Source organism: Platalea leucorodia (assembly GCF_965183815.1).
Source record: "Platalea leucorodia genome assembly, chromosome: Z".
NCBI lineage: Eukaryota > Metazoa > Chordata > Aves > Pelecaniformes > Threskiornithidae > Platalea > Platalea leucorodia.
This window is the reverse complement of record NC_138858.1, coordinates 56,310,353-56,334,726: the sequence shown is the minus strand read 5'-3', so window position 1 is coordinate 56,334,726 and position 24,374 is coordinate 56,310,353. Positions and strand designations below refer to the sequence as shown.

Below are 24,374 nucleotides of genomic sequence, written 5' to 3'. Positions count from 1 at the left end.
TCTTATAGACAATTCTCATTCAACATATGCTCCTCAGCATGTTTTATAATGTAGGGTATACATATACTCCAAGCCCAGCCTTGAATGTAAAAGGAGAAAAAAAAAAAGAAAATACAAAGAACGGTCAACCTTTGTAAGTGAGAAACCAAAAAAAGGGGGCAATAGACAGCAGAGCAGAGGGGAGAGGTGCCAGGGCAGGAGAGGCATGAAGGCAGGAGGACACTAGAGAAGGAGGAGACACAGGCGAAGTTGCCTGAGCAGGATTAGAGCAGATAGATAGACACCCACGCAGGGGCTAACACACAAAAGAAGACACAGGGCAGGTACGCCTCCAAGCGGTCTGTGGACAGTGGAGGAGCCCATGCCAGAAGCATGGAGACAGAAATATGGAGGAGCGAAAGAAAAGCAACCACAACACACTGAGCCCAATCTCATACTCCCCATTGCCTCACCCAAGGGACTGAGGCCAGGAAGTGCGGAGGAGGGGTGTCCAGAGGGAGTCTGGGGTGTTTTCCCTACGTGATCTTTTGTCTTCTTTATTTTTTAATACTAGAATCAGTAATTAAAAGTTTGTTCGTTGGCAATAAATTAAGTCAAATTCCCTGTTCCATTGCCTGTGACAGTGGGGTTGTGTTTCACAAGGCAGCTGTCCCAGCCAAGGTTAATCTGTCACTGATGAATTTGTTCAAGGAGTATCAATTGCTTTGGTAAGAATCATGTTTTCCTTTGCCTCTTTTGCTGCTGTTTCTTGAGCAAGTGTAAAAAAAAACAAACATCAGTGTCACCAGATTCAGAAAGCTGCTATGGAAAATGGAGAGATGAACTGGAAGACCTTTCAAAAACAGGATGACTTCAGCAGCTGAATTTTCAATATCGCCCTGCATTCCAAGACCTCACGAAAAAATTACTGTTGGAGCCACAGAACTGTATCTGTCCCAGCTGAAGTCCACGCATACTCTGCTTATATTTGGCACACCAATTCACTATTTCAGCCAAAGGCTTGCCCCTTTTTGTTTTACAAATTTATTTTTGCCACAGTTCTGCTATTTTCTCTCATCATCTAGACAATACTTCAGTTCAACTTGCTTATGAAAAGAGATTGAGTTCTGAGATCTCACAGTTGAAGTGGCTCGTGTCTCAGTCACTTCTTCTGTAATCAGTTCGACAATGTGTGCTCCAGCTCAGACCACTCACGTCAGTCCCAAATGAAAATGCCGTTCATTCACATACCTGCCTCATGAAACGTCTGCAGAACAAATGCTGTTCTTATGGGCAAACGTGTTCAGGCCCTTCTCCCTGGACTGTTTCTGGCACTCCACCAAGATCTCCCAAGGTGATTTCCCAGCCCATTCTTTGCTAAGGCCCATTGCTAGTGCCTGACGAAAGTCTCCCCATGTGCATGTTAAAAAGCTACTTGGCTGTTGCTTTTTTCCAGGTGAGGCCTCCCAGCTTTGCAGCTTTTTTTTCCAGCCTCTTCTTGCTTCTGAGTGCAGCCAAGATTCCTGGCTTTTCTCACATTCTTCTTTCCAGGAAGACCACTCGAAGTTTCAGGCATATCACACTCTCAGGCCGATCAGTTCTGGCATATAGACAGGTCTACGGGATGCACCCACTTCCTTGCAGACCCCAGCTCATTTAAGAGCTGACTTCCACCAGGTGCAGAAACACCTCTCTTGAGCAGAGTTTGGGGCACAGCTGAGTGATTTCCACAGGTTCTTCCAACCATTGACTAGATCGTATTGTATTATTTCCAGCTCCTATTTATGAATTTCAGAGATTTCCACAGCAGTTCTAGTGTATCTGCTGGACCCTTCCTTCCCAAAGGTCTCTTACAAATTCATTCGAATTTGTAGTACGTACTCAGCTGCGTATTTCTGATCTGGCCTCTGTACTCTTAGCTTCAGCTGATAAAGGAACAGAGGAAAATCAGTTACCGTTTACTGGAGGCAGCATCCTGTACTACAAGAATGCAATATCGTGGTGGTTTTCAGTCTAGAACACGTTGGCTATCTAATTCCTGTCAGTAAGCTGAGCCAACTGTTTATGAATTAAACTGCATTCTCAACGTATTTTCAGATTGGAATTTGTCCAAACCTAGAACATTTTCACCCCATCAGAGTATGTTTTTGGTATCTGCAACTTGAGTTCTTCACATGAAATTTGAATTCTTGGCTTCTTTGGATTTCTCTTATGAAACCTATTATTTAGTGAATAGCCTTTTTAGAAATTGAAAATACAAAGCTTATGATGACAAAGACACTGCCAGACAAAAATCTATCACAAATTCAGGTATGTTTCCTTTGAAGACCCTGATTCTCTTCCACTTACAGCGAAAGACTTCAAAAATGCAAATATTTCTTTGCAATAAAACCACGTTGCAACAGTGTTTGAATCACTTCAGTTAGAGCACAACTTGACTGGAAACTATAAGCCCTATTTATTCCAAATAGACTATCATTATGGTATGAACTAAACATGCCAACAGAATAAAACCTAAACATAAACCAAAAGCCTCCAGTTCACAGCTCCAAAGGACAGAAGGCAGCACATAAAACAACGTCAAATGGTTTGAAGTGATGGGACAAGGTTGGTTAGGCTGGTAAAAAACAAAACTAAACCCGGGGCGGGGGGGTGGGATGGGGTGGGGGGGGTGGGGAGGTTACTTTGGATTTCAGATATGGATTTTAAAATATGATTTGTAAACAAAGCCGAGAATCTCCAGACACTACAGACTCTGGTACGTGTAATCTTTGGTGTATATACATTAGCTGTAAAGAGCTTTGGTGGCGCGTAACCCATGAATACATCGTTTATAACACTGTTTCTTCTTGCAGAGGCCACCAACTCACGTCGCCCGTATCAGCCACCAGCTTTAAGATTTCAAGACACCAACACAGACATTCCCAGAGGTGAGGAAAACCACCCTTAATTCACATGTATTTAGTTATTTCCAACCTCCGCGGGTTACCCCTGGAAGCGCTCCTCCCTCTTCCCGCCCGGCAGACCCACGAGGACGCCCCTCGTCAGGAGGCCGGCGGCTCCCGCCTCGCAGAGGGCGGCGGGAGGGGGAGCACCGCTCCCGCCCCGCCCAACGGCCGCCGCCGCTGGCGCCGCGGGCGGAGCGCAGCGGGGCCATGTCGGCTCCGCGGGCAGCGGCGCCGGGCCCCGGCGGCGGGGCGGCGGCGGAACCCGAGCCGGTGCCAGTGCGCGGCCGGGGGCTGGAGCTGGAGCTGGGGAGCAGCACGCAGACGTCGCACCGACTGCTGGCCTACAGCGACGCGCTGCTCTCCATCATCGCCACGGTGATGGTGAGCGCCTGGCTCCGCCCGGCCCGGCCCGGCCGGGCCCCGGCCCCGCTGCGGAACCCGCGCTGGCGGCGGCGGCAGCGGCAGCGGGGTGGCGGGGCTGGGGGCGGGCTGACGCCGCGGGGAGGCCAGGCAGGGCGGCCAGGTCCGGGGCCCGCCGTTGGGCGGCGCGAGGGAAAAACCCGGGGCAGCCGCAGCTCGTCTCGGGCCGCGGGGATTGCGGCCGTGCCCTGCCCGTGCGCTTGTCTGCCAGGCCGGCTGCCGCCCAGCCCGAAAGGAGGCTGTAGCGAGGTGGGGATCGGTCTCTTCTCCCTGGTAACGAGTGATAGAACGAGAGGAAAGGGCCTGAAGCTGCGCCAGGGGAGGTTTAGGTTGGATATTAGGAGAAACTTCTTCACCGAGAGGGTGGTCAAGCATTGGAACAGGCTGCCCAGGGAAGTGGTTGAGTCTCCATCCCTGGGGGTATCTAAAGAACGGATAGATGCGGTGCTCGAGGACATGGTATAGATGGACTTGGCAGTGATAGGTTAACGGTTGGACTCGATGATCTTAAGGGTCTTTCCCAACCTTGGCAATTCTATGATTCTATGATTTCGAGGAGCCGCGTTGGCCTGTTCCCCCCAGCCCCCTTCCTGCAGCGGTACCGCGAAATGTCAGTGCCGGGCCCGGATTCTGGGAGCCGTGTGCCGGCCAGCGCGGCGGGCCGTCGCCGGGCAGCAGTGCAGGGTCGTGGCGGCAGGTAACAGCGTTGTCCCTGTGCGGCCAGAAAGTGGTTCCGTCTTCCAGAACTGCAGGCTGTTAGTAGCTACGTGATCTAGGAGTATTTGCGGCCATGTGAAGTTTTTTAGATTTTAATAAAGCTCTCAATAAGGAAAAGAATGTAATGTACTAATAAGGTTTTGTTATTTCAGATTTTGCCTGTGGCTCACACAAAAATACATCCTGATCAGGTATCATTTGTCTTTCGTTGTTTCTCGTGTCCTTGCAAGTACATGTAACATCCTAATTTAGCACCCTCAGTTCAAGTTCCAGACTTTGAAAAATCCCAAACCATTAAGTAACACTAAAGCCAACAGAAATTTCCTTTAGAGGCAGGAGCTGTTGAACTTAGGGTGAAAAACTTCTTAAATACTGAAGATCTGTGTAATCTGGAGAATTTGTGATATAAAGCCTGAATGAGCTGTATATTGTAGGCCATAGATTTTTATCCAGTTACTTTTGTATGAAAAATGAATTGCCCATCTGACCAAAATATCCTTCAGAAAGCATCTGCTCTTTTTGGTAATACATCTTCACTTAGAGAAGCCACTTATATAGTGCAAGCTGAATGCTGGTTTTAAAATCAGATTAATAATAAATGTAATCAGAATAAGCAAAGGTGGAAAAAGAAGACTGTAGAAAATAAACTAATTCTGAAAGAAACAGGAATGTTAGGAAACATAAATTAATCATTTGAGAAAGTTTACCGTTTTTTTTTTTTAATTGTGATTTATTTTTCTGCTCTTAAAAACAGACCTAGATGCAAATATTTTGTCTCATTTAGTTTAGGAAACTCAAGTATGATCCATAACATGAGTCTATGGAAGCCACTGTGGCGGTACATGCCAAATTTGCTGTGGTTAGGCTCTACCCTTCCTCATTGTTAACAGTCATCGCATGAAAACCATGTGATGCTTCTACTCCAGAAGTTAGTGCTAAGAAGATAAAAGCGGCATTTTGTGGCCAGCCCTCCTCTGAAATGCATTATTGCAGTACCAGTAATGAGAGAGTGCATAAATGAATCACAAGGTGAACAGAGCATTGGGTAGTGCTTTTACAGGTTGAAGAGAGGTGTATGCCACTAACTACACATTTTGGCATACTTACAAGTGTCGTAATAAACCAGTTCCTCTGCATGGTAGTAAAAAGATTGTTGGAAGAGAACTGCATTCTTGGCCGGCATTTTCGAAAAATCTATTACATGAGTGCATGTCCTTCCTCATTTGCAGAGACTGCTAATAATTTCACAATGTAACATTTAACTTTCTCTTTCATTTCTGTGTCTATGGGTGTCACTTTCTGTTCCAGAAACTAGGTGAAAGTGTTCAGCAACTTCTTCTAGCAAAAATTGCAGTCTACTTGATGACCTTCTTAATAGTCACAGTGGCATGGGCAGCTCATGTAAGGTAGGAACACAGCGTTTAACTCCAAAGTTAAAGAAAAACTTTGTTTAAAAGGACAGGAGGCAACCATGTGTCTGATAAATTTCTGTCTTGCTGATATATTTCTGAATTCTCTTTTGTTGGATAACATAAAAAATTCATTGTAAAGACATGCTACCCTAAGCAGTGAATAACTGTACTCTTACACTACTGACACAGTGATACAGAGAAAAACAAGGATTATGTATCTTTTAAATTAGAGTTACTCTTCACTTCATATTCTACATGGAATTAAACTTCCAGTTATGGTGAAAAAGTATGACTTTGTAACTTGTGTGCTACACAAGTAGAGGAACTGATATAGTACAGCTGGCCTAAAACTTGTCTCTCTCAGTCCTCAGCAGTGCTTCTCACAAAATCAGTTGTAATGTTGCAGATGGTGCATTTTATAGAGCTGTGGACACTGCCACCTGCCCGTGTCTTGGTAGTTAAAAAGAAATTGACATGCAGGCATCATACGGGAATCAGGGCAGTTTTTATTTGAATTTTGAAATTTACAAATGTTACTATATTCTTTCCTTAAGTAAGCGGATTGACTGCATTCTAATAGAGGTGTGCAACCTGTAATTCAATACTTGAAGCTGATACCTCACATCAGTGCTTTTTTCACATTCCTTTTCTTTGCTTGCATAAGTAAATGCTGGGGCATAGTCTTTGAATAGTTTAGGGTTTCATGGAGGGTGATTGGTTCTATTGATTCTAAGTGACACTTCTGTGGATCAGGAATTTCATTAACAAGATGTGGGGCAGTTTGGAAGAAAAGCTTATTTTCTTTGCATAATAATAGCTATGCTGTATCTTCAGCAGAAATAATTTTAAGCCTTGAAATTCTTAAAATATACTGTCCCTGATAGCATGAACTCGCCTCTGTTCTCCCAAGTAAAACTCAGAGAAAATCAGAGTAATAGCTTTTCACAATGGCATGTGAGACAAATTAAAATCTGAGACTCTACATGGACTCTGAACATCTGGATCTGCTCTGGAAGATCTGTGCAGTGCTACTGCAGGGCTCAGATCCCTACACAGCATTGCTTCGTCTGGCAAACTAAAAGTCAGTCTCATGCCTGTATTTTTAGTTTGGTATCAGAGTATCCAATGGACTTGTTCGTGTTCTTGTGCAAGCAGTGAGCAGTGCCTGCTGGTGAAAGTCTGCCTTTGTTCATGCTTCAGAAGCATTTGCTTCAGCAGTGAGCACAGGCTGTCAGCCTCCAGTTAGTTCTGGGCCTTTGTTTAAATAAATAGGTGATTAATTGACAGCTGACGATAGCTGTCTTGTGGCTTCCAAGCCTTGTGCAACTCACTAGCAGTTTGCTGGCTGTCCTGTCCCCAGCGTGTCAGGTAGCAAAAGAAAGAGCTGTTCTGGAACAAAACTGCTGCGGGAGAAAGCAAACCAGTGGTCTGCCCTGTGACCTGGCTGCATTTCATCCTATAGTGAAGTGGCAAGTCCTCTAGAGAATCGTGGTCAACTCCTGCTCCTGAATCACACCCGTGTCTTCCATTTTCCAAGGAATGATAGCCTAACAGTAGCTCACTGCCTTGTTAGGTTTTTGGTATGTGACTCAATGGGTCAGAACTGACGTCTGGATCACTTCTTCACAGATGAATTGGCTTTTAACAATGGTGACATTTACTTCAAAGTAAATACATAATTTCAGTTATAGAGGAACGATTGAGTAGGGAAGAAAAAAAAAAGCCAGTCTGCTACATCATATGCCACTTGTCCTTCAAATAGAAATGAGGTTCTTAATAACTGCTCCATGATTGAACTTGACTGTTCATATCTTGCTTTTCAAAGTTCTTCTAACAAATTACTTCCATGTTTGAGCTAAGGAATTTTGGTAGCACCTGGACTGCTTGTCTAAATTCTGGAGCAAAGGAAATCTGGTTCCCCTATAGTAACATAAGTGTACAATTTGTATACAGTGTTGTAAAACACATTTTGGAATTTGGCTTGTTCGTGATATCTTGCCTTGCCTTCACAGGTTGTTTCAGGTGATAGAGCTTATAGATGATGTCCTCGCTCTTCTAAATCTGGTGAGTCTTCTCAGACATGCTGGATGTTTAACTAGCAAGTACAGGTCACTTTTCTGTATCTACATATCCAAAAGTTTCTAATTCAAATAGCATAACGCTGCCAAATTTCCAAGTCAGGAAGATACAAAGAGCTTGAATTCCTCCTTGCCAAAGTGGCTGATTGATAAGTAACTTGCTTTTACCTTGCACATGTTTTACTGTAAGCCAAAAGAAGCTCTGTAGCAGGTTAGTCTGAAGTTCATCTGAGGGAACTGAAGAGGCACCTATGGCAAAAGCCTTTGACTCTGTTCATCTGTGTCCAGCTCAATTATCTGTCCTCCAGGCTTACGAAAATGAAATGCTATGTCTTCTTTGGCAAAAGTTCTTAGTGGTAGGTTTGAATTACAGTTACGTTTTCAGTCATTTCTCTGTTTAAGTTGCTCAGAAATTTGTTCTGAAGCTTATTTGAAACAGAGGATTATATGCTCTTTCAAAAACTACACTGAGAGACCAAACTCTGAACCAGTGTTTTGAGCTTTACACTTGCCTAAATCTTATCTCTTAAAAACTCTTCATTTATTTGAGTATGTTTTTTAACGAGCCACTCTGTAATATTTTGGTTACTAGTAGTTGTAATGGGATGCTGCAATGGTGAACATATTCTTGCTTTCAGCTAGAACTTTGCATTTACTCTACTGTTTAAAATTCTGTTCTCTGGCAGTGTGCAACCACACAGTTAATTTAATTTTGTTAATAAAAATACTGAGTTTAAACTCGATGAGATAACACTACAAGAAGTTATGTTAGACGACTAGCTTAAGGCATGTAATTCTTATATAGTGCAGCTTTCAAAGCAATGCATTTCTTTGTGCTTGAGGTGTTTTTTTTTCATTTGGCTTTTTTATATATTAAATATATGTGATCAGAGATTAATGGTTGTGATAAATCAGAAACACCTCTTTAGGAGGTGTGGTACTTTTGGCATTGCTACTTAAGAAAGAAGTCTGTTAAGAGCCATAGCAAAACTTTTACCCATGGTATTGGTAACAAAACTGTAGTGTTTTCTAAAATAAGCCTATACAGTTTGGATAGCAAACACGGAAGATGTGTACAGAACTAGCCATTTGTTACAGTCAGAGCTCAGCAACTTCAGAAATGTGGGGTTTTTTGTGACGCAGCATTAGCATTTGATCTGTTTGTGTTGCATTCTCTGGACACATCTTTAATGAGGAAATTGCTTGCTTTGTATTTTACCTAGTGTTTCAGTACCCTTTTTTTTTTTTGTTTTAGGCTTGTATGATGATCATAACTTTCTTGCCGTACACAGTAAGTACTTTTCTAAAATTTGACATATGTTTGAATTACAGGGGTTTTTTTTCTTTATTTATTTGGAAAGACCTTACCAAAGTATTCAGAAACCCGGGAAAGTGTTATTATAGTATAAACCCAGAATCCATTGTAATAGTTAAGCCTTACTTTTTTAAAATTCATGAGGACATGTCATAACCTTCAATTACCTCATGTTATAGACCTGGCAGAAAATGGGTATTCTTGAGCAAAAATTATATCATAGATTCCCATGATTTCTTTTAAAAAAGCAGCTGTACTGAAAAATGTCAAAGTTGCCTGATGAAAATTTTGCATTTTGTAAGGGACCTAAAGCTGTGTTTCAAACTCCTCTTTAGATGACAGAACGTTTTCCTTTTGTAATCTAGACAGAGTTTTTGGAATCACTTTTGACTTACTCAGCAAGGTCCATTCTGGCAGCCAATTACTCATTTTTTAAATCTGCAAATTTGATGTTCTGTACAATTGCTGGACAGATGACCTTTAGACCTAGCAAGAATATTTGCAACTGAACACCACATTAGCAGAACAAAACAGTTGCTTAAAATGCATCTTGATATTTACTGGATGTGTAGAACAGATTTGTATGACAGGCACCTGTTTCTCTGTGGATATATCTGTGTTATACAGTAGTCTGCAAAGAATAAGGCTGTGGTCAGTAAAACAATCTTCATCAGCAAGAGCACATACTTTTTACTTTGCCTTGAAGCTGAAATAATTTTTGGAAAGTTGTCGATGTTACCCTAATACTACTCCCTGCTTTTTTTCTTTCCCTAATGAAGCTGCAGAAATTAATACAACAGGGAGCCATGGAGGTAGAGAAATTAAAAGATTCAAAAAGGTATCCTAATATCAAGAATTTTCACAGCTATCAACATCTTGTCCACTGAAAACACTTTTAAAATTTATGCTTAACTACAAGCCAGTTGGTAATTATTATGGAGGCGTAGTGTCAGAGAGGTTATGGTTTTGTGGTATCAAGATGAGAGCAAAGGCATTCTTCAGATGCCTTTGATTGGGATGCCTGCATGTATTTGTGGCTAGAAATTGCATTTGGTGGAATTATGTCAAAATGCTAAGTATTATTTAGGTTTTTTAGTTTCTGTGTTGAATGAAGGGTGCTTCCATTTCTCTACTGTTACTCCTGTGTTGCTTCTTAATTAAATATTTTATCTACTTGCATTTTTTTCTAGTTTTCCTTAATGGCCTCCTTTCCAGAGGTACCTTTTGGCATTTTCCTGTTCAGTGTCTGTGCTGTTGTGATTGGCCTTATACAGGTATTGGAGCTATCCATTTACATTTTCACTTTTAAATAGATTTTCTTGGGTAGAACTAAAATTACGTTTCTTAATTATGGGTATAAATTGCTAAATGTCTTTTTTGTTTGTATAGCATTCTTTTTCAAAGTTGCGTTTGCTGTGATAATATAGTATCTGTATATAAGATGGAAGTTTGCATTGCCACTGTCCTGTGAAGCTGATTTATGCAACTAAATTATTTATTTATGCAACTAAATCAGCTGATCTTAAAATCCACAGGATAGTAATTCTTTTCCCACTCTTTAAAAATGCCTTGGGGAAATAGCAGTTGACTGTTCCTGCTGAGGTTCTTACTGAGCTGTGCAGTGATGGCTGAGTGAACATGGGCTTTCAGCCTCAGTCCAATGTCACTGGTTTTCTCCTGGTGTAGTGCCTTGTCACTTTCTGTTCTTTATTGTGGAGGTCTTCTTCCTCTTCACATAAGATCCGTGGTCACAACAAGCTCTGCAGAGGAGACTAAAATTTTGATGTGCAGTGTATTGTGAAATCTCAGAGTTTCTAAGACCAGCCCTCCATGTGGGAGTGAAGAATAAGGTTGAAAGTGTTTTGGAATTTGTTGATTTATAGTTTTGCAGTTTTGTATTTGAAATATATGCTTGTATGTAATAACTTCAGTAATGCTCTTCTTGCAGGCTGTCATAGTAGCATATGGATTCTATCACCCACACTTACTGAATCAACAGATACAGGTGTCTGAAAATCAGAATTTCTATAAACGTCATATCTTAAAGATTATCCTAAGAGGACCAGTTTTATGCTTTTTAGCAGCCATCTTTTCTTTTGTCTTTATTCCTTTGGTAAGTTCTCTCAGTTAACTTAAAACTTTGATGCAGCAATTTATATTAGTTGTATTTAGGACTGTGTATTAAAATAATGATGTCCAGGATAAATATGCAGACTTTCTCAGTTGCCAGTTCTGTGGTGTTGTAATCATGGCTGCTGTTTTGCATTGAAGGTGTTCAATTCACAGATACCAATCCGTAATTTGATCCTTGAGTTTGGATAGTTTTTTTCTGCTACAGTATTTGCTTTACTTGCTCTGCCTGATTTTTTTTAATGCTTCCCTTAATTAGAAGCAGGTCTTTTAAACTGTAATTTAGCATCTTGCTCATCATAAGTAGGTGAGATAATGTGGAACGTTACATGAAATAAACTTCACATTGCACAAACTGAAGACAACTGAATGTAATTGCTGCACTAACTCAGGGTGTAAGAGCAAATAGAATAAGCAGACCAGTTAGCCAGCCTGTGTCTCAAAACAAATGTTTTTGGCTAAGGCCTGCTCTTACACAGCTTTTTTTCTCTGCCATCTTTATTAAATGGCAGTGAGTTGCTCCTACTTATTAATAGCTTTTATCTTTCTCAGAATCCCAGCTTAGAACTGAAATCTAGTTTTTGGATGTATCCAGAGCTTCCTTTCCTCTGTCTTGTTCTTTAGGAAAAGGTGGATTTAACTGAATTTAGAGAAAGATTCCGTGGCAATTAGCAGTGTTTAAATAATCCCCAAATTTGGGAGGAATCAGGTTGCTGTTGATAAAGGGGACAGTTAGGAGTCCAAATGTGGAAAGACCTAATTTTAACGGAAGATATGTTTTCCTCTTACACCCTTACTTCCCTCTTCTCTCTCGCCTTGTTCATTCGTATATTTTCTTTTAATATTAATAGCAGTGAAATTAGTCTCCAAGTTGCCCTTGTGCTTGTGCTAGACCTGTGCAAAGCCTGTGAACCCTTATGACCCACTGAGGTGTCTTTGGGACACAAGTAGTAGAATCACAGAATATCTCAAGTTGGAAGGGACGCATAAGGATGACGTGGGATAGTTCTCCAACTTCCAAAGAAGCCATTACCGCATTTTTGTTAGCAGAATTATTTCCCTTCTTGTTTTAGCTTGCTTCATTACTGGTACTAAATTAGCTATCAAAAAGCAGTATTAGGTTGCACATGCAATATTCAAGAGGTGCATGTGCATTTCAGGTGAGCCTTTTCCATGTCATAAAGTCAGGATTTATTTTTCTCAATGTGATTATACCTAAAGATTGAGAGTAATAGTTTCATATTAAACTTGGAAGGTAATTTATATTTTGATAACTAAATTTAAACTGTGTTAATTTTCTTCTCCATAGTCTTATGTACTCCTTGGTCTCGTAATCGTTTTTCCGCATCTCACTCGATTCATTACATGGTGTAAAACCAAGATTGTTGGTGAGTAACAATATTCGTAGGAGTATGTTCAGATATGTTATTAGGTTGTCAACATGTTATCCAAACAGCCTGGAATGAAGTAACTTTAGTTCTACTTCCATTTTCAGTCTTGGAACATAGTGGTTTTGGGGTTTATTGCTGTGCTTCCAAACAGTTTCTCCCTCGCTCCCTGATTTGACTTAATTTGTGACTAGATTTGTGTAAGGCACAACACATTCAAAGATTATTTCTGAGTGCAAAACCTTTCTGGTTTGTCCTGATTATGCATGTACATGGACGCACACACAAGTACATGAATGATGGCTGCAGGCTATCTATCCCTTTCCCTCCTAAAAAGGGAGCATGGGGTTTGAAGAATATAGGAAGCAAGCTCTATGCCTCTGTCACTTTCTTCCCAGCAATACTGTATGATCCCATATTTTCAAACTGGCAAGCAGAGCACCTCTAAATCAAACTTTTTCAGGGTAATTAACTGTTTAGGGTGTTACATCTCGTTAATCTAACTGCTGTGGTCTAAATGTGTGTCTTCACACATGGTCAGCCTAAATCCATGCTTCCTTCCCTCACGCTCCTTGGTTATGTTCTTTCTGCCACCCTTGTGTCAGCACTAACAATTGCACAGCCACACCAACAGCCAGAGCTGCTCTTAAACTCTGCTGAGAAGGAGGTTGCCAGTGCCAAAATAAAGGAGAAGGTGGTATCATGCAACCTACTCAGCCAAAAGGTGGAGTGTCCCTCTTTGAGAGCAGTATAAACTGACCACAAAAACACTGAACAGATCATGTCTTTGGAATCGGCACTCCCACGGTGAGTCAGAAGAATTAACACCTTTGTGCTTCTGCTGCTGCTGTTCAGCCTAGTACAAGTCCGTCTGTGTACACTGCGAACAGGAACATACTTTTGAATCCCCCATGTGGCAGCAGTCGTAGACAGAGAGGCAGAAATGCTCTGAAAAGGCTAAAGCCAGACTTGGAGCCAGAGAATAAACACATACAAATATTGCCTGTGCCTACTGTGATGGGAGCACTGCGGGTTGCAGTCAGGTCATGTCTGTGTACGTCTCACCCCATCAGATGACTGATATAAATTACGGTTCTGTTGACTGAGTTGTGGTTAGGCTTGCTTTTCATTCAGTTCCTCTCCTTACTCCCTGTGGAAGCTGTAGGCTTTTTCTTCCTCCAGTCTGTATTCCTGAAGTGGTGCAGCTTGGCTAGCTGGCCAGTTCATAGTCCAGTCTTTAGGGGTGTGTTTGACATTTCCTGTAAGAGCTCCAGAGCCCCATCTTTTGACCAAAGACTGGATTTGTTTTAAAGCAGGCCATTTGACATCTCAGTGCAGCCCCTGTGCTCCAGGGAGATTTTTCTTCCATGCAGCATAAGTTCTCCACACTGTCTTAGAGGACCTACAGCTATTAGGGCTTCCATAATAGGCACAGCATCTGATTTGTTTAGCTCAAATGTTTTGTTCAATTACAGCTTTGAGTCATTAATCACTTGCTAGAAGTGGTCTGCCATACAGTTTAAAGGCCAGGCCTTTTTTGTCCCTGAAGCACTTGTTGTGCTGAAAGCAACATGAGCTCCAGGGAGAGGCACAGCTGCCAAAAAAAGTGCAGTGACTGACCTGTGTGGATGAACAGCACCCTTGTTTCTACAGAAGGATTTTGGCAGGTGGGGAGAAAGAGAAAGGGAGGTCACAGTAGGTTGTTTAACTACCTTGGTTTATACTGCCTGATTTTGCCTTTCATTAGCAAACGTTTGTTTCTAGGTCAGAGAAACGAAGAGGAGGAACACCATAGCTTAGAAACCTTCACTTTTTACCTCAGTGAGCCTCTCAGTAAGGAACGGGTAGAAGCATTCAGTGATGGAGTCTATGCTATTGTAGCAACCCTGCTCATTTTGGATATATGGTAAGGCTTTGTGTTGCCTCTTACACTTTGTGTTATTAAATATGATACTAGCTTTTGTCTATACGTAATATTTGAGGAAATAAAATTAACCAAACATTGTCTTTGACTTCTAAAACCTGCAGTGGTTATTTTAAGTGTCATTTTCTGGAAAGATACAGAACACAAACAAAAGATATTTCTAATGCCCACATTTCAGCAGTAGTGATCATCAGTCTATTTAATGTACGTTGGGGTGGGGAGTCTTGAAGAACAAAGCTTCATTTTTGCTTAGTCATGTTTTCAGATAAAAGGCTTTTATCAACAAAAGCTGTTTAGTCACGGTGGCAACTTTGTTACATTAACGTAAAGGAATGCCAGCTTACTTTCAGATTTCCTTTCAGATCTAATTTATTTGCGGAGCTGTTATTTGAAATACTGTTTTTAAGTTACTAGAGAACTACAAAGTGGATGCCTGTTGTTCCCTGCTTGCTCAGAGTAAAGCAACATAGTTCAGTGTTGCTCCAGGTATGTTTTTATAACAGTAATATGCAAAGTTAAGTTTTCTCTCCACAGTGAAGACAACGTCCCTGATCCCAGAGAAGTTAAGGAGAAGTTCCATGGCAGCCTTCTTGAAGCTTTAAGTGAATATGGGCCAAACTACCTTGCCTACTTTGGCTCATTTGTAACAATTGGGCTCCTGTGGTTTGTCCATCACTCACTTTTCCTTTATGTAACAAAAGCCACACGGTTAATGGGACTACTTAACATACTTTCATTGGCTTTCATTGGTGGGCTTCCACTAGCTTACCAGCTGACCAGTGAATTTGCAGAGAAGTCTCACAATGAAATAGAAGCCATTCAGGTCAGCTGTGTTATCACTTTCTTTGCCAGCATATTTCAGTTTGCAATATGGACTACAGCCCTCCTCCATGAAAGGGAAACTTTGCATCCTTTCGCTAGATACGGTGGCAAGGAGCATGCTTTTATGTTTGCCAAGCTGGCTCTCTACCCTTGTGTAAGCCTTGGGGTCTTCTTTCTAACATGCTTGTTAAGTGAATTTAGCACAGCAATTTTCCATCTTATGCAGATTGTAATCCCATTTGCTTTTCTTGCCTTGCGCATTTTTGTTAGAATTTCTTTAACTGTCATGAAGTCTGTGATGTCTCTCTCCAGACGGAAGGTTGTGTTGTTAGAAGAAGAGGAGGCATGTTTGTCTCCTACTGAAACACTGTCCTGAATTTCCGTGCGGTGCATGTAAAGTTATAACATGAACTTCAGTTCTTCTAACTCACATTATCTTCGTGTGTGGATTATATTGACCTAAACCAAAGCCTGCGTTGGCCATAACTGGGGCATATTGAAGTTTTAGCTGGTCATGCTTGAGACCCTTTCTCCAAAACCTGTAATTGAAAAAATTGGGTAAATCGGGGATACAAAGAAAAGCATGTTCCCCTTCCTTTAGAGTTACCCTTTTGGAAAAAATACTGCTTGACCTGTAACTGCAGTGATGATCGATGAAGAAGTGCACAAACAGATGCGCAGCAAAATGCCCTTTTTTCTGACATAGGGCAGTCGTTAATGGCAGCCAAACACAGGTATAGAAGCTGGTTCTGCTGCTGTAAGATAGGGAGCGAGGTCTGGAAGTCATGGAGACTTCTGGATTTCCTGATGGTGCATCATGGTAGAACATTTGTGTGTACAGGTTGCTGGTCTTCCCCCCCCCCACCCCCCCCGCCGTGCACACACACCCCCTTTTTTTAAATGGCTACAATGTCTCTTCTGCATAGTCACAAACTTGTGATAGCACTTTAAAAACTGCTTGTGTTTGAGTGGCTCTGAGCCTGAGTTTAGATGGGAGTTGCAATTGTGACCCATATGCAGTCTTCCAGGCTACCTGAACGCAAGTTCTTCAGGCATATCTGTTCTTTTAAAAAAGGATGTATTTAACAAATGGGGATTCTTGTGGCTCTGTATCCAAGGTTTGAACTAGCTCTGGAATGTCCCAGGCAAGAGATTCAAAGACCTGTGGGACTAGAGGTAAATTTGTTTTCAGTTCCGAAGCAGCTGCTCATCTGAAATGGAAGGTTTGGATTTCTCAGGCGTTTTGTGTCTTGTTTTCATGCCTATTGAAAGGAAGATCCTTCTGTTATTCTGAAGGCATGGTGTCATATTCAGAGAGAGTATGAGACTTTCCTGCCACGTGTGAGTTCCCCATCAGGTAAGGGAGTTGAGTTTTTCCCTAAGTAGAGGCTAACTAAGGGATCCCACGGATTTCTGAGTCTTAGCAAGACAGCAAAAGACCCTATAAAAACACCCTGTAGAAGTTCCAGTCCATGGCATGTTGAATTTTTTTACACTTGTGTGCAGCTTGATAAGATCAAATGTTACCCTGCAGAGAGCTGTACAGAAGGAGTGGGCAAAGTCATCTAGCCTCTGGCTGCCGTGGAAGCCTTTACATTTCTTTCTGGCAGAGCCATTAGTTTCTATCTTGAACTCTCTTAGTGCCTGTTAACTTTAATGCCATATTTAAAGGCATTTGAGGGATTTTGTTGTTCCTCTTAAAATTAATTTAAAAAGTACTGTGGCAAAGTATGCCCAGAGTAATTGTTAGTGAAAACAGATTCAGATATTTCATTTGAGATCAGTCTTGAAAGCATTTGTGCTTTTGGTTTGAAGCACCTTGGTACCAATATGTATGTAATTGTTAGTATTACGTACTTCTTGTGAGAGAGTATGTTCAGATATTCAAGGGTTTTATACCTGGTTGAGGTTAAATGACTTGCAGTAGGATTCTGCATTGTGTTGTGTATCGCAGGGCTTTTCTGATATTTAACAAAAGCACTTTTCGTTCTATATGGTTTTGTTTCTAATGTGCAGCAGGCAGATAATAAGCAGTGAATACGTGTATTTGTAATAAATTTCAACCAGTGAAAAAAACAAAGCTTGTAGCCCTTTATTTCTGCTCTGCAAGTGAAACTTAACTCTGATGTCTACAATTAAAATTATGTTGGACGTCTTTTTTTTTTTTTTTCCCCTTCAAAATCATCAAGGTCCCTTCCAACCTCAACCATTCTGTGATTTTGTGTGAAACACCCAAAAGCTTTTAATGTGATGTAAAGAAATGTTGATTCTACTTTTGTTGGTACTTGAAGAAAATGAGACCTGAAACTGAATCTGACCAAGGAGTTTCATTCCAGTGTTTACAGAGATGCTTTGAAGAGCGGTGAACTGCAATGTATAAATACTACAAGGAACTGCATTGGCTAAGTAATGCATTTTTCCTTTTTTTTTTTTTTTTTACTCCACTTGCAAGTACATAATTTTTTTGCTTGTAGTCAAGATACCATTATTCAAGCCAAATTTAGTAATATCTCAGAACCTAAACTTGAGGGCAAACTTGACCTGAGGTTTTATATAAACAGAGTTGATTTACGATCATTCTGCTGGTTTTGGTAAGTTCTGGAGAAAAAACCTGCATTTCAGAACGAGGCATTAATTTGAATTGTGTGATTCTCAAGTAGAAAGAACATTCCCAAATATAACTGTAACTAGCAGTTCTTTACAGGATTACTACTGACCACAGGTTTTTGTCGCTAGGAAAATGAAAGTGAAACCTTTATAACGATTATAATAATGCCAGAATCACAGAATGGATGAGGTTGGAAGGGACCTCTGGAGAGTGTCTAGTCCAACCCTCCTGTTTAAAATAAGAGTCGGCTAGAGCTGGTTGCTAAGGTCTGTGTCCAGTCAGACTTTGAGCATCTGCACAGGTGGAGACACCACAACCACTGAACAGGTCAACCTGTTTGAGTGTCCACTTGCCCTTAGAGTAAAAAAAAGCGTTCTTTTTTCTTCCATTTAAAAGGAATTTCCTGCATTTCAGTTTGTGCCCATTGCTACTCATCCTGTCGCTGGGCACCAGTGAGAAGAGTCTGGCTCAGTATTTGCTCCTCCCTGTCAGGTATTCATAAACATCGATAAGATCCCCCCGATCCTTCTCTTGCAGGCTGCATAGTCCCAGCTCTTTCAGTCTCTCCCTGTATGAGCGATGCTCCAGTTCCTGTGTTGTCTCCATTGCCCTTTGGTGGACTTGCTTCAGAATGTCCACTTCTCTCTGGTACTGGGGAGGGGAGAGCTGGACACAGCATGCTGGATATGCTCTCACCAGTCACCTCCCTTGACCTGCCAGTGGCACTCAGGTTCCTAAGTGCAGGAGGCTGCTGGCCTTCTTTGGCAGAATAATAGTTTTAATTAAATAAAATCTGAAAGCGAAGAAGTAAAAATGGCAGTAAAACATTGTAGTAAAACTTCGCTTCTAATGATGTTGAAATTTTTTGCCTGTGGTACTGGTACTGCCCGTCAGGCACAACTGCTTCCGAAAGTGAATGGGTCGGGTTGGACAAAATGTGGTCATGCATGGGAGGGCATCTGAGAAGTCAGTTGTCTCTCAGTTGACAATTGTGATTCCATAGTGACGGCTGTTCTGTTTGTTCAGACCGGTTGGCCTTGTTGATGGATTCATGTTCAAGATGAATCCATTCAAGACATTAAAAGATAATAACAGCCACTTGCAGCACTGTCATCTCTGCCTTCCATAATAATTAGTGCCAGCTGAAAAATTCTGTTACAGACCACTGAAGGATGCAGTTTAAGTTCGGAGCCTTCAGAATAATGAAGACCGTATAGAGCTCTTAATTTACTTTAAAAGAGTAACAGTCATAGCTGGAGTTCTTTGCAGAGACAGGATTTGTGTTTAATCACTATAAACATTGTAAATGGTTTACGACTTTTTTCCATTTTGAAAACCACTGAGCTAGTGCAAATAATTCTCTTACAACTTATCAGGAAGCTGTTTCTTATGATGACTGAAACTTCCATGTAAGTGGAGCAGACATAGTCCAAGCTATTGTTTGGCATTTGATAAACCAAGAGCAGCCCTTGTGACGGGATTTTTCAGTAAAATAAAGTCAGTCACCAGGAATTTTGGATTTGCTTAGTTTGATTTTTCAGTGTGAGAGTACTTCACACAGTGTCAGGTAACTGTGACGTATTTGCTACTGCTGAATGGGGCACAAAGATAAATGTTTTTGTGGTGAGAAGAAAACACACAGATCTCATTTAATGCTTATAATTTGTGATTTGATTGCAGGTAACTACATGGTGCCATTTACTCCTCTTTTTCTTCTCTATGAGTGATGATGTAGCATCACAACTTGTAGTCCAAGTTGCCTGCTGCATCAGTAGGGGAAGACCAGAACATCTGTTCTACCTGTGTATCCCCAAAAGAAATGAAGAGCAGTAGTGATTTTTCCTCAGAGCTGTATGCTTTCTGTTTAAACGTCCAGCATAGGGATGTCATTCAATTAATTGCTCAAAATCGTTAAAAATTGGAGCATTTTGTTGCTTTGAATAAATCAAGCTCAGTCAGTAACTCAGTAAAGCACTTATGCAAGGCAAAAGCTCAAAAAATGAGTTGGTGCTAATTTGTAAAGGCACTGGCTAAAGAGCAGAATCTGCTGTTACTGACATGCTCCTGTAGAATAGATTTTTTTAGAAAGATGTAAAACATTTCTTTTTTTCTCACCCTGTCTTAGGAGTTTGGAACTTTCAACATACGGGACTTATTTCCTTTTTTAAAAGTAATTTGTATTTAGCACCCACATTCACATGGGTGTCACGTGAGTGACAAAACCAAGTCAGCACTGAACGTGTTAGCCTGGGTCATCAGGAGGCATTTCAGGCTGGTGGTACACAGAAAAGTCTAGTTAGGTGGCCGATTAAAGTTAGCTCTGTTTCAAAATAAGTGATGCAGGAATTCAAGACCATCACAGTTTGCAACTTTCTTCTGTGTAGTAGTAAGCTGAAAAACACTTCTGGCTAATATAGGATCTAACTTGAACTATTTGCTTTTAAAACTGGTGTACTAGCATCTGGAGAAATGCCAGACCGGGTTCTAGTTCTGCTAGTGCCAGTCTCCAGGGCAGCCTGTGTTCTCTTCGCAGATCAGCACAAAGACTCCTGGTTCTACTACTGCTGCTCTGTGTTTGGGAGATTTATAATATTTAATTAAAATCATACCACTGTTGGGTATTTAAGGATTTTAAAACTCTCATCTGGACATGCATTGGACAAAAGTGGCTGAATAGGCAATCTCTGTGCCACTAGTAACTTCACTGGATTGTTACGGACTTGGCATTGAGCCTTGTGGCGAATTGCTACGGCGTTAGCAAGTGATAGTGGCGTTTGGAACTGAAGTGATGTCCAGCCAGCAGTGACCTCTCATTTGTAATGCTCTAAGCGTCTCTCAGAGTTCTTGCTACTGAAAGTAAATGTAGAAAAGAAAATGTAAGAAATGTAAAAAAAAAAAAAAAAAAAAGTGATCGGTTACATACATTCCATCTATGAAAGCACTTCCAGGTCTTGCTGACACAGGACATACAACAATAATTTAAAAAACTTCATGATACTACAAATGAATGCAATACCGAGAATCTTCCAAGAGGCTCCCTGAAAACAACATTTCACACCTCTTCTAGTGAAAGAAGTTCCATTACCTGCGGCTCGATTAGCAGAACGTAGCACAGGCAGTTAGCTTCCAAGGAGTTTAATCATCATATCCTCACCCTTTCACTGCGTCTGTTTACCTTTACGCAAGGATTTGAAAACGACGCCGCTAGCGGGCAGTCGGCCAAGGTTCAGATGCTTCGGCATCTCTCGCAGGAAACGCGAGTCCGCTCCGTCCCGCCGCGCCCGAGGGTCGGGGCGCGGGGACGGCTCCTCCATTTTGTGTCACGGGGGAACGAGCACGGGCCACTTCGTGACGTGACAGCGCCTCGGTCCTGGCCGACGCATGACCGGACTGAGATGCGGCGCCGGACGGCCAAGGCCCGTCACAGGCCGCGTGCCGCCCCCGCGCGGCCCCGGCAGGAGCCCTCTGCCGGCTGGCCCCGCCCGCCGGTGGGCGGAGCTCTCCCCTCCTTCCGCCCCGCCGCCGCGCCCCGGGCGTCACTTCCGGCCGCCGCGCTACCACCGCCAGGATGATTCCCCCGGTGCAGGTCTCGCCGCTCATCAAGGTGAGGGCGGCGGGCGGCGGGTGGCTGCCGCGGCCCCGCTGCGCTCTCCCGCTGCGCTCTGGGGCGGGGGCGCGGCCGGCGGCCTCGACGGGCCGGGCGGGCGGGCGGGAGGGAGGCGGGCCGGGCCGGGCCGGGCCGGCCCTGGCGGTGCGTGTGAGCTGAACGAAGGGCGCGTCCTTGTCTCTGCCTCCCGCAGTTCACCCGGTACTCGGCCCTGCTGGTGGGGATGATCTACGGCAAGAAGCGATACGGTGAGTGCGGCGCCCTGAGCGGCCTCTCCCCCTCCCCCGCGCGGCCCGCAAGGGCACCTTGAGGCGGGCGGTGCGGGCCGCGCAGCCGCGGGCCCGGCCGCTGCTTCCCCGCTCCCCGCCGCGGCGGGCGCTGCCCCGGCCTTGCCGAGGTGGCCCTCAGAGGCGGGCTCTAACTGGTTTGAAGTCACAGATTTGTATGAAACGTGCCTTTGTGCCAGCAAAACTGCTTTTTCGTCCTTTTTGAGTGAGCTGGCAGGTGCAGAGCTTCGTGCTGGGTTCTAGAAACTGTTCTATAACAAATGTTTTAATGACAGACTACCTAAAGCCTATCGCTGAAGAAGAGAGAAGAATAGAGGCTGAAGAGAAAAAGAAACGTGAAGAACTTGAGCGGATTGCAAAAGAGCTTGCAGAAGGTAGTCCTTCCATTTAGTTTATGCATCCCACACCAAAGCACGCACACACTGGCCTGCAGGTGGACTGCCCTTTTACTGCAGTGCTTTTAGGAGAAATCTAGGCTTACAACCAGTGGGCTGCACACCCACGTGGATCCATGGAGCACTGGTTAGGGTTATGCGAAGGGTAAATAGTGCTGCTGTTTGACAAGCTTTTCAAAATGTAAGCATTAGTAGAGGATGAGTTAAAAACACTTTTGCAACTCAACAGGACTTGTGAAATAGTAATCTGAATTTCCACTGAGAAGACAAACTGCTAAAAGCCACTGGTTATTCTGTGAGGAATGACTGGAACTGTATATTAACTGTACTCAGATGTCCCTTATTCAGCTGGACACAGCAAACCTATGATGCCTTTTCTCCATGCAATACAGAAATCTCACAAATGTGACTGATGATCTAAACCAGAAGTCATGGGTAACTGCTTCTAATTGCATCTTAAACTTTTAACTGGTGTCACTAGCGTAGTGTTAGAGGTCAGCATCATTTGTTTTATGTCTCATGTGAAGAGAATATGCCGAAGGTGATCAACTGGGATTAGTACTGCTTCTTTTTTCTCATTCCTTTCCACCCTATAGTATTCCTGCCGCAGCATGCTGTCCCTCATCCGTAGGATTATTTCTTGGGTCCCCTGTGCATTTCTAACAGAGGATTCCTCCCCTTGCCTTACAGAGGGGTGTGCTCTCTAGATTGAATTCACCTAGGTTTTTTTAGGTGGACGTACAGTTAAGAACTTTAAGAAAACCAATTAATAAGTCAAGGTGTTCTTGGTGCAGCCACACACTTAGTAACTGTTTCCCTGGGAAACAGTGACATTTGCATTCTCCTAAACGAGACTAATGTTGAAAAAACCCTGTAAAATTAAATGAACTACACATATGTAAAATCAAATATGCAAGTTGGTGAATTTTATTGCTTACTAGAGATAAAGCTATTTTGCATAGTTGTTGTACCATCTGAAATATATTGTCTCCATTGGTCATGGACTAAATGAATAGGTCTTTTAGATGTTTCCTAGTTTAGCCGAAACTTTTTGTATTTTTGGAGATGGAGGCTGTACTATGGTGTTGCTGCTTCATTTAATAATGGAATTCTGTGATTATTTCTTTAGAATGTTTAATCTATTTACAAGTGGTGCAGAGATGACCGGTCTGCTTTCCCAGCTGTGGTTTTGGTGTGTTTTTTCCAGTTAGAAAAGCAATTGTTAAAACTTCATTCAGTGCAGTGCAGTTGTTGAAGATCATTCTTTAAAGATGAGTAACCGGACATATCTGTAATGGTAACTTTTTCTGGGCTTATTTGAATTGTCAGTTCAGAAACCTGTCACTAACTAATGAGTAAGCCAAAAAAGTGCCTTTACCCCAAAGCAATGAAATACATGTCTGTTGAATAAGCAGCAGCGGGAATCATAAAAACTGAGTGGAAAGAAATGGCATACTTAAAGGTAGCCTTTGATTCCACTAATGCTTTGCATATTTTAGTACAGCATGGGAGTGACTAGTAGTCCTAACTATGTTTTGGTTTTTCTTCCCTTCTAGCAAGTGAAGAGTCCATACTGAAATGAACAAAAGATTGGATCTTAATTTCACACATGGAAATACATGGCTAGGTTCTGAACTGTTCAGTGGTTGGTGGACTCTGCATGCCATTCTGTCAATAAAGTACTTAAACCACTTCAATTGGTGTTTTTTGAGTGAATTGCACAGAACAGCAGTGGAAGTACTTACAGAATGTGACAGGAAGCATTTGTCACAAGGTGGCCAGTGCTGCGGCTGAAACACACGGTTGTATTCCTCCAGCAACAGCCAGTCACTACATCTATTACTCATAGATAATGTTTGTGATCAGAAAATACATACAATTTAATATCTATGGGCAGGTGAGCGAGTCTGGCATGGCACTGGCTGCCTGAACCTATTTATTAAATGGCTTGACCGGGTCTTTTTTCAGCTCTGTTATCACAGTGGATTATTGCACAATTCTTGCATTTGACGGTGCAGTCAGATTTGATTGTGACTTGTCAAGCCATGCTGAGATCTGAGGAATCAGTGCTGACTCACTAGTCAAATGTTTCTAAACACGTACCTTTTCAGATTTAACAAATGGTCAAATGTTGTTCCCCAAAGCTAAGAACAATGTACAGTCAAATTCTAGTCTGCCTCTTTCGAAGAAGGGACTGGCTATGCAGGTGACTGACGTTTAAAAAAATTAGTGGCCTTTAATGTGAAATTAAGTCTGCTTTTAGCACGTAAGCTGCTAAGATACTCTTCAGCTGTATGGACCTCAGATGTCCCAGAAGAAGGTAAAAAGCCTATCCCTGTAGATT

The 24,374-nt window shown here is 42.3% G+C and overlaps 2 protein-coding genes across 2 annotated transcripts; both read left to right on the top strand.

Moving 5' to 3' along the window:
* The first annotated feature begins 3,208 nt into the window (after positions 1–3,208).
* On the top strand, positions 3,209–15,901 carry TMEM175 (transmembrane protein 175). The gene is made up of 10 exons (XM_082335637.1): positions 3,209–3,308; positions 4,217–4,255; positions 5,373–5,470; positions 7,489–7,540; positions 8,810–8,845; positions 10,060–10,143; positions 10,818–10,982; positions 12,309–12,387; positions 14,152–14,293; positions 14,846–15,901. The coding sequence occupies exons 1-10, from the start codon at positions 3,306–3,308 to the stop codon at positions 15,507–15,509; spliced, it is 1,362 nt and encodes a 453-aa protein (XP_082191763.1). The 5' UTR covers positions 3,209–3,305; the 3' UTR covers positions 15,510–15,901.
* A 5,361-nt stretch (positions 15,902–21,262) lies between these two features.
* ATP5ME (ATP synthase membrane subunit e) lies at positions 21,263–23,721 on the top strand. Its single transcript, XM_082335566.1, has 4 exons — positions 21,263–21,345; positions 21,542–21,596; positions 21,911–22,009; positions 23,587–23,721. Exons 1-4 carry the CDS (start codon positions 21,310–21,312, stop codon positions 23,610–23,612), a joined length of 216 nt encoding a protein of 71 aa, XP_082191692.1. The 5' UTR covers positions 21,263–21,309; the 3' UTR covers positions 23,613–23,721.
* The last annotated feature ends 653 nt before the right edge of the window (positions 23,722–24,374 follow it).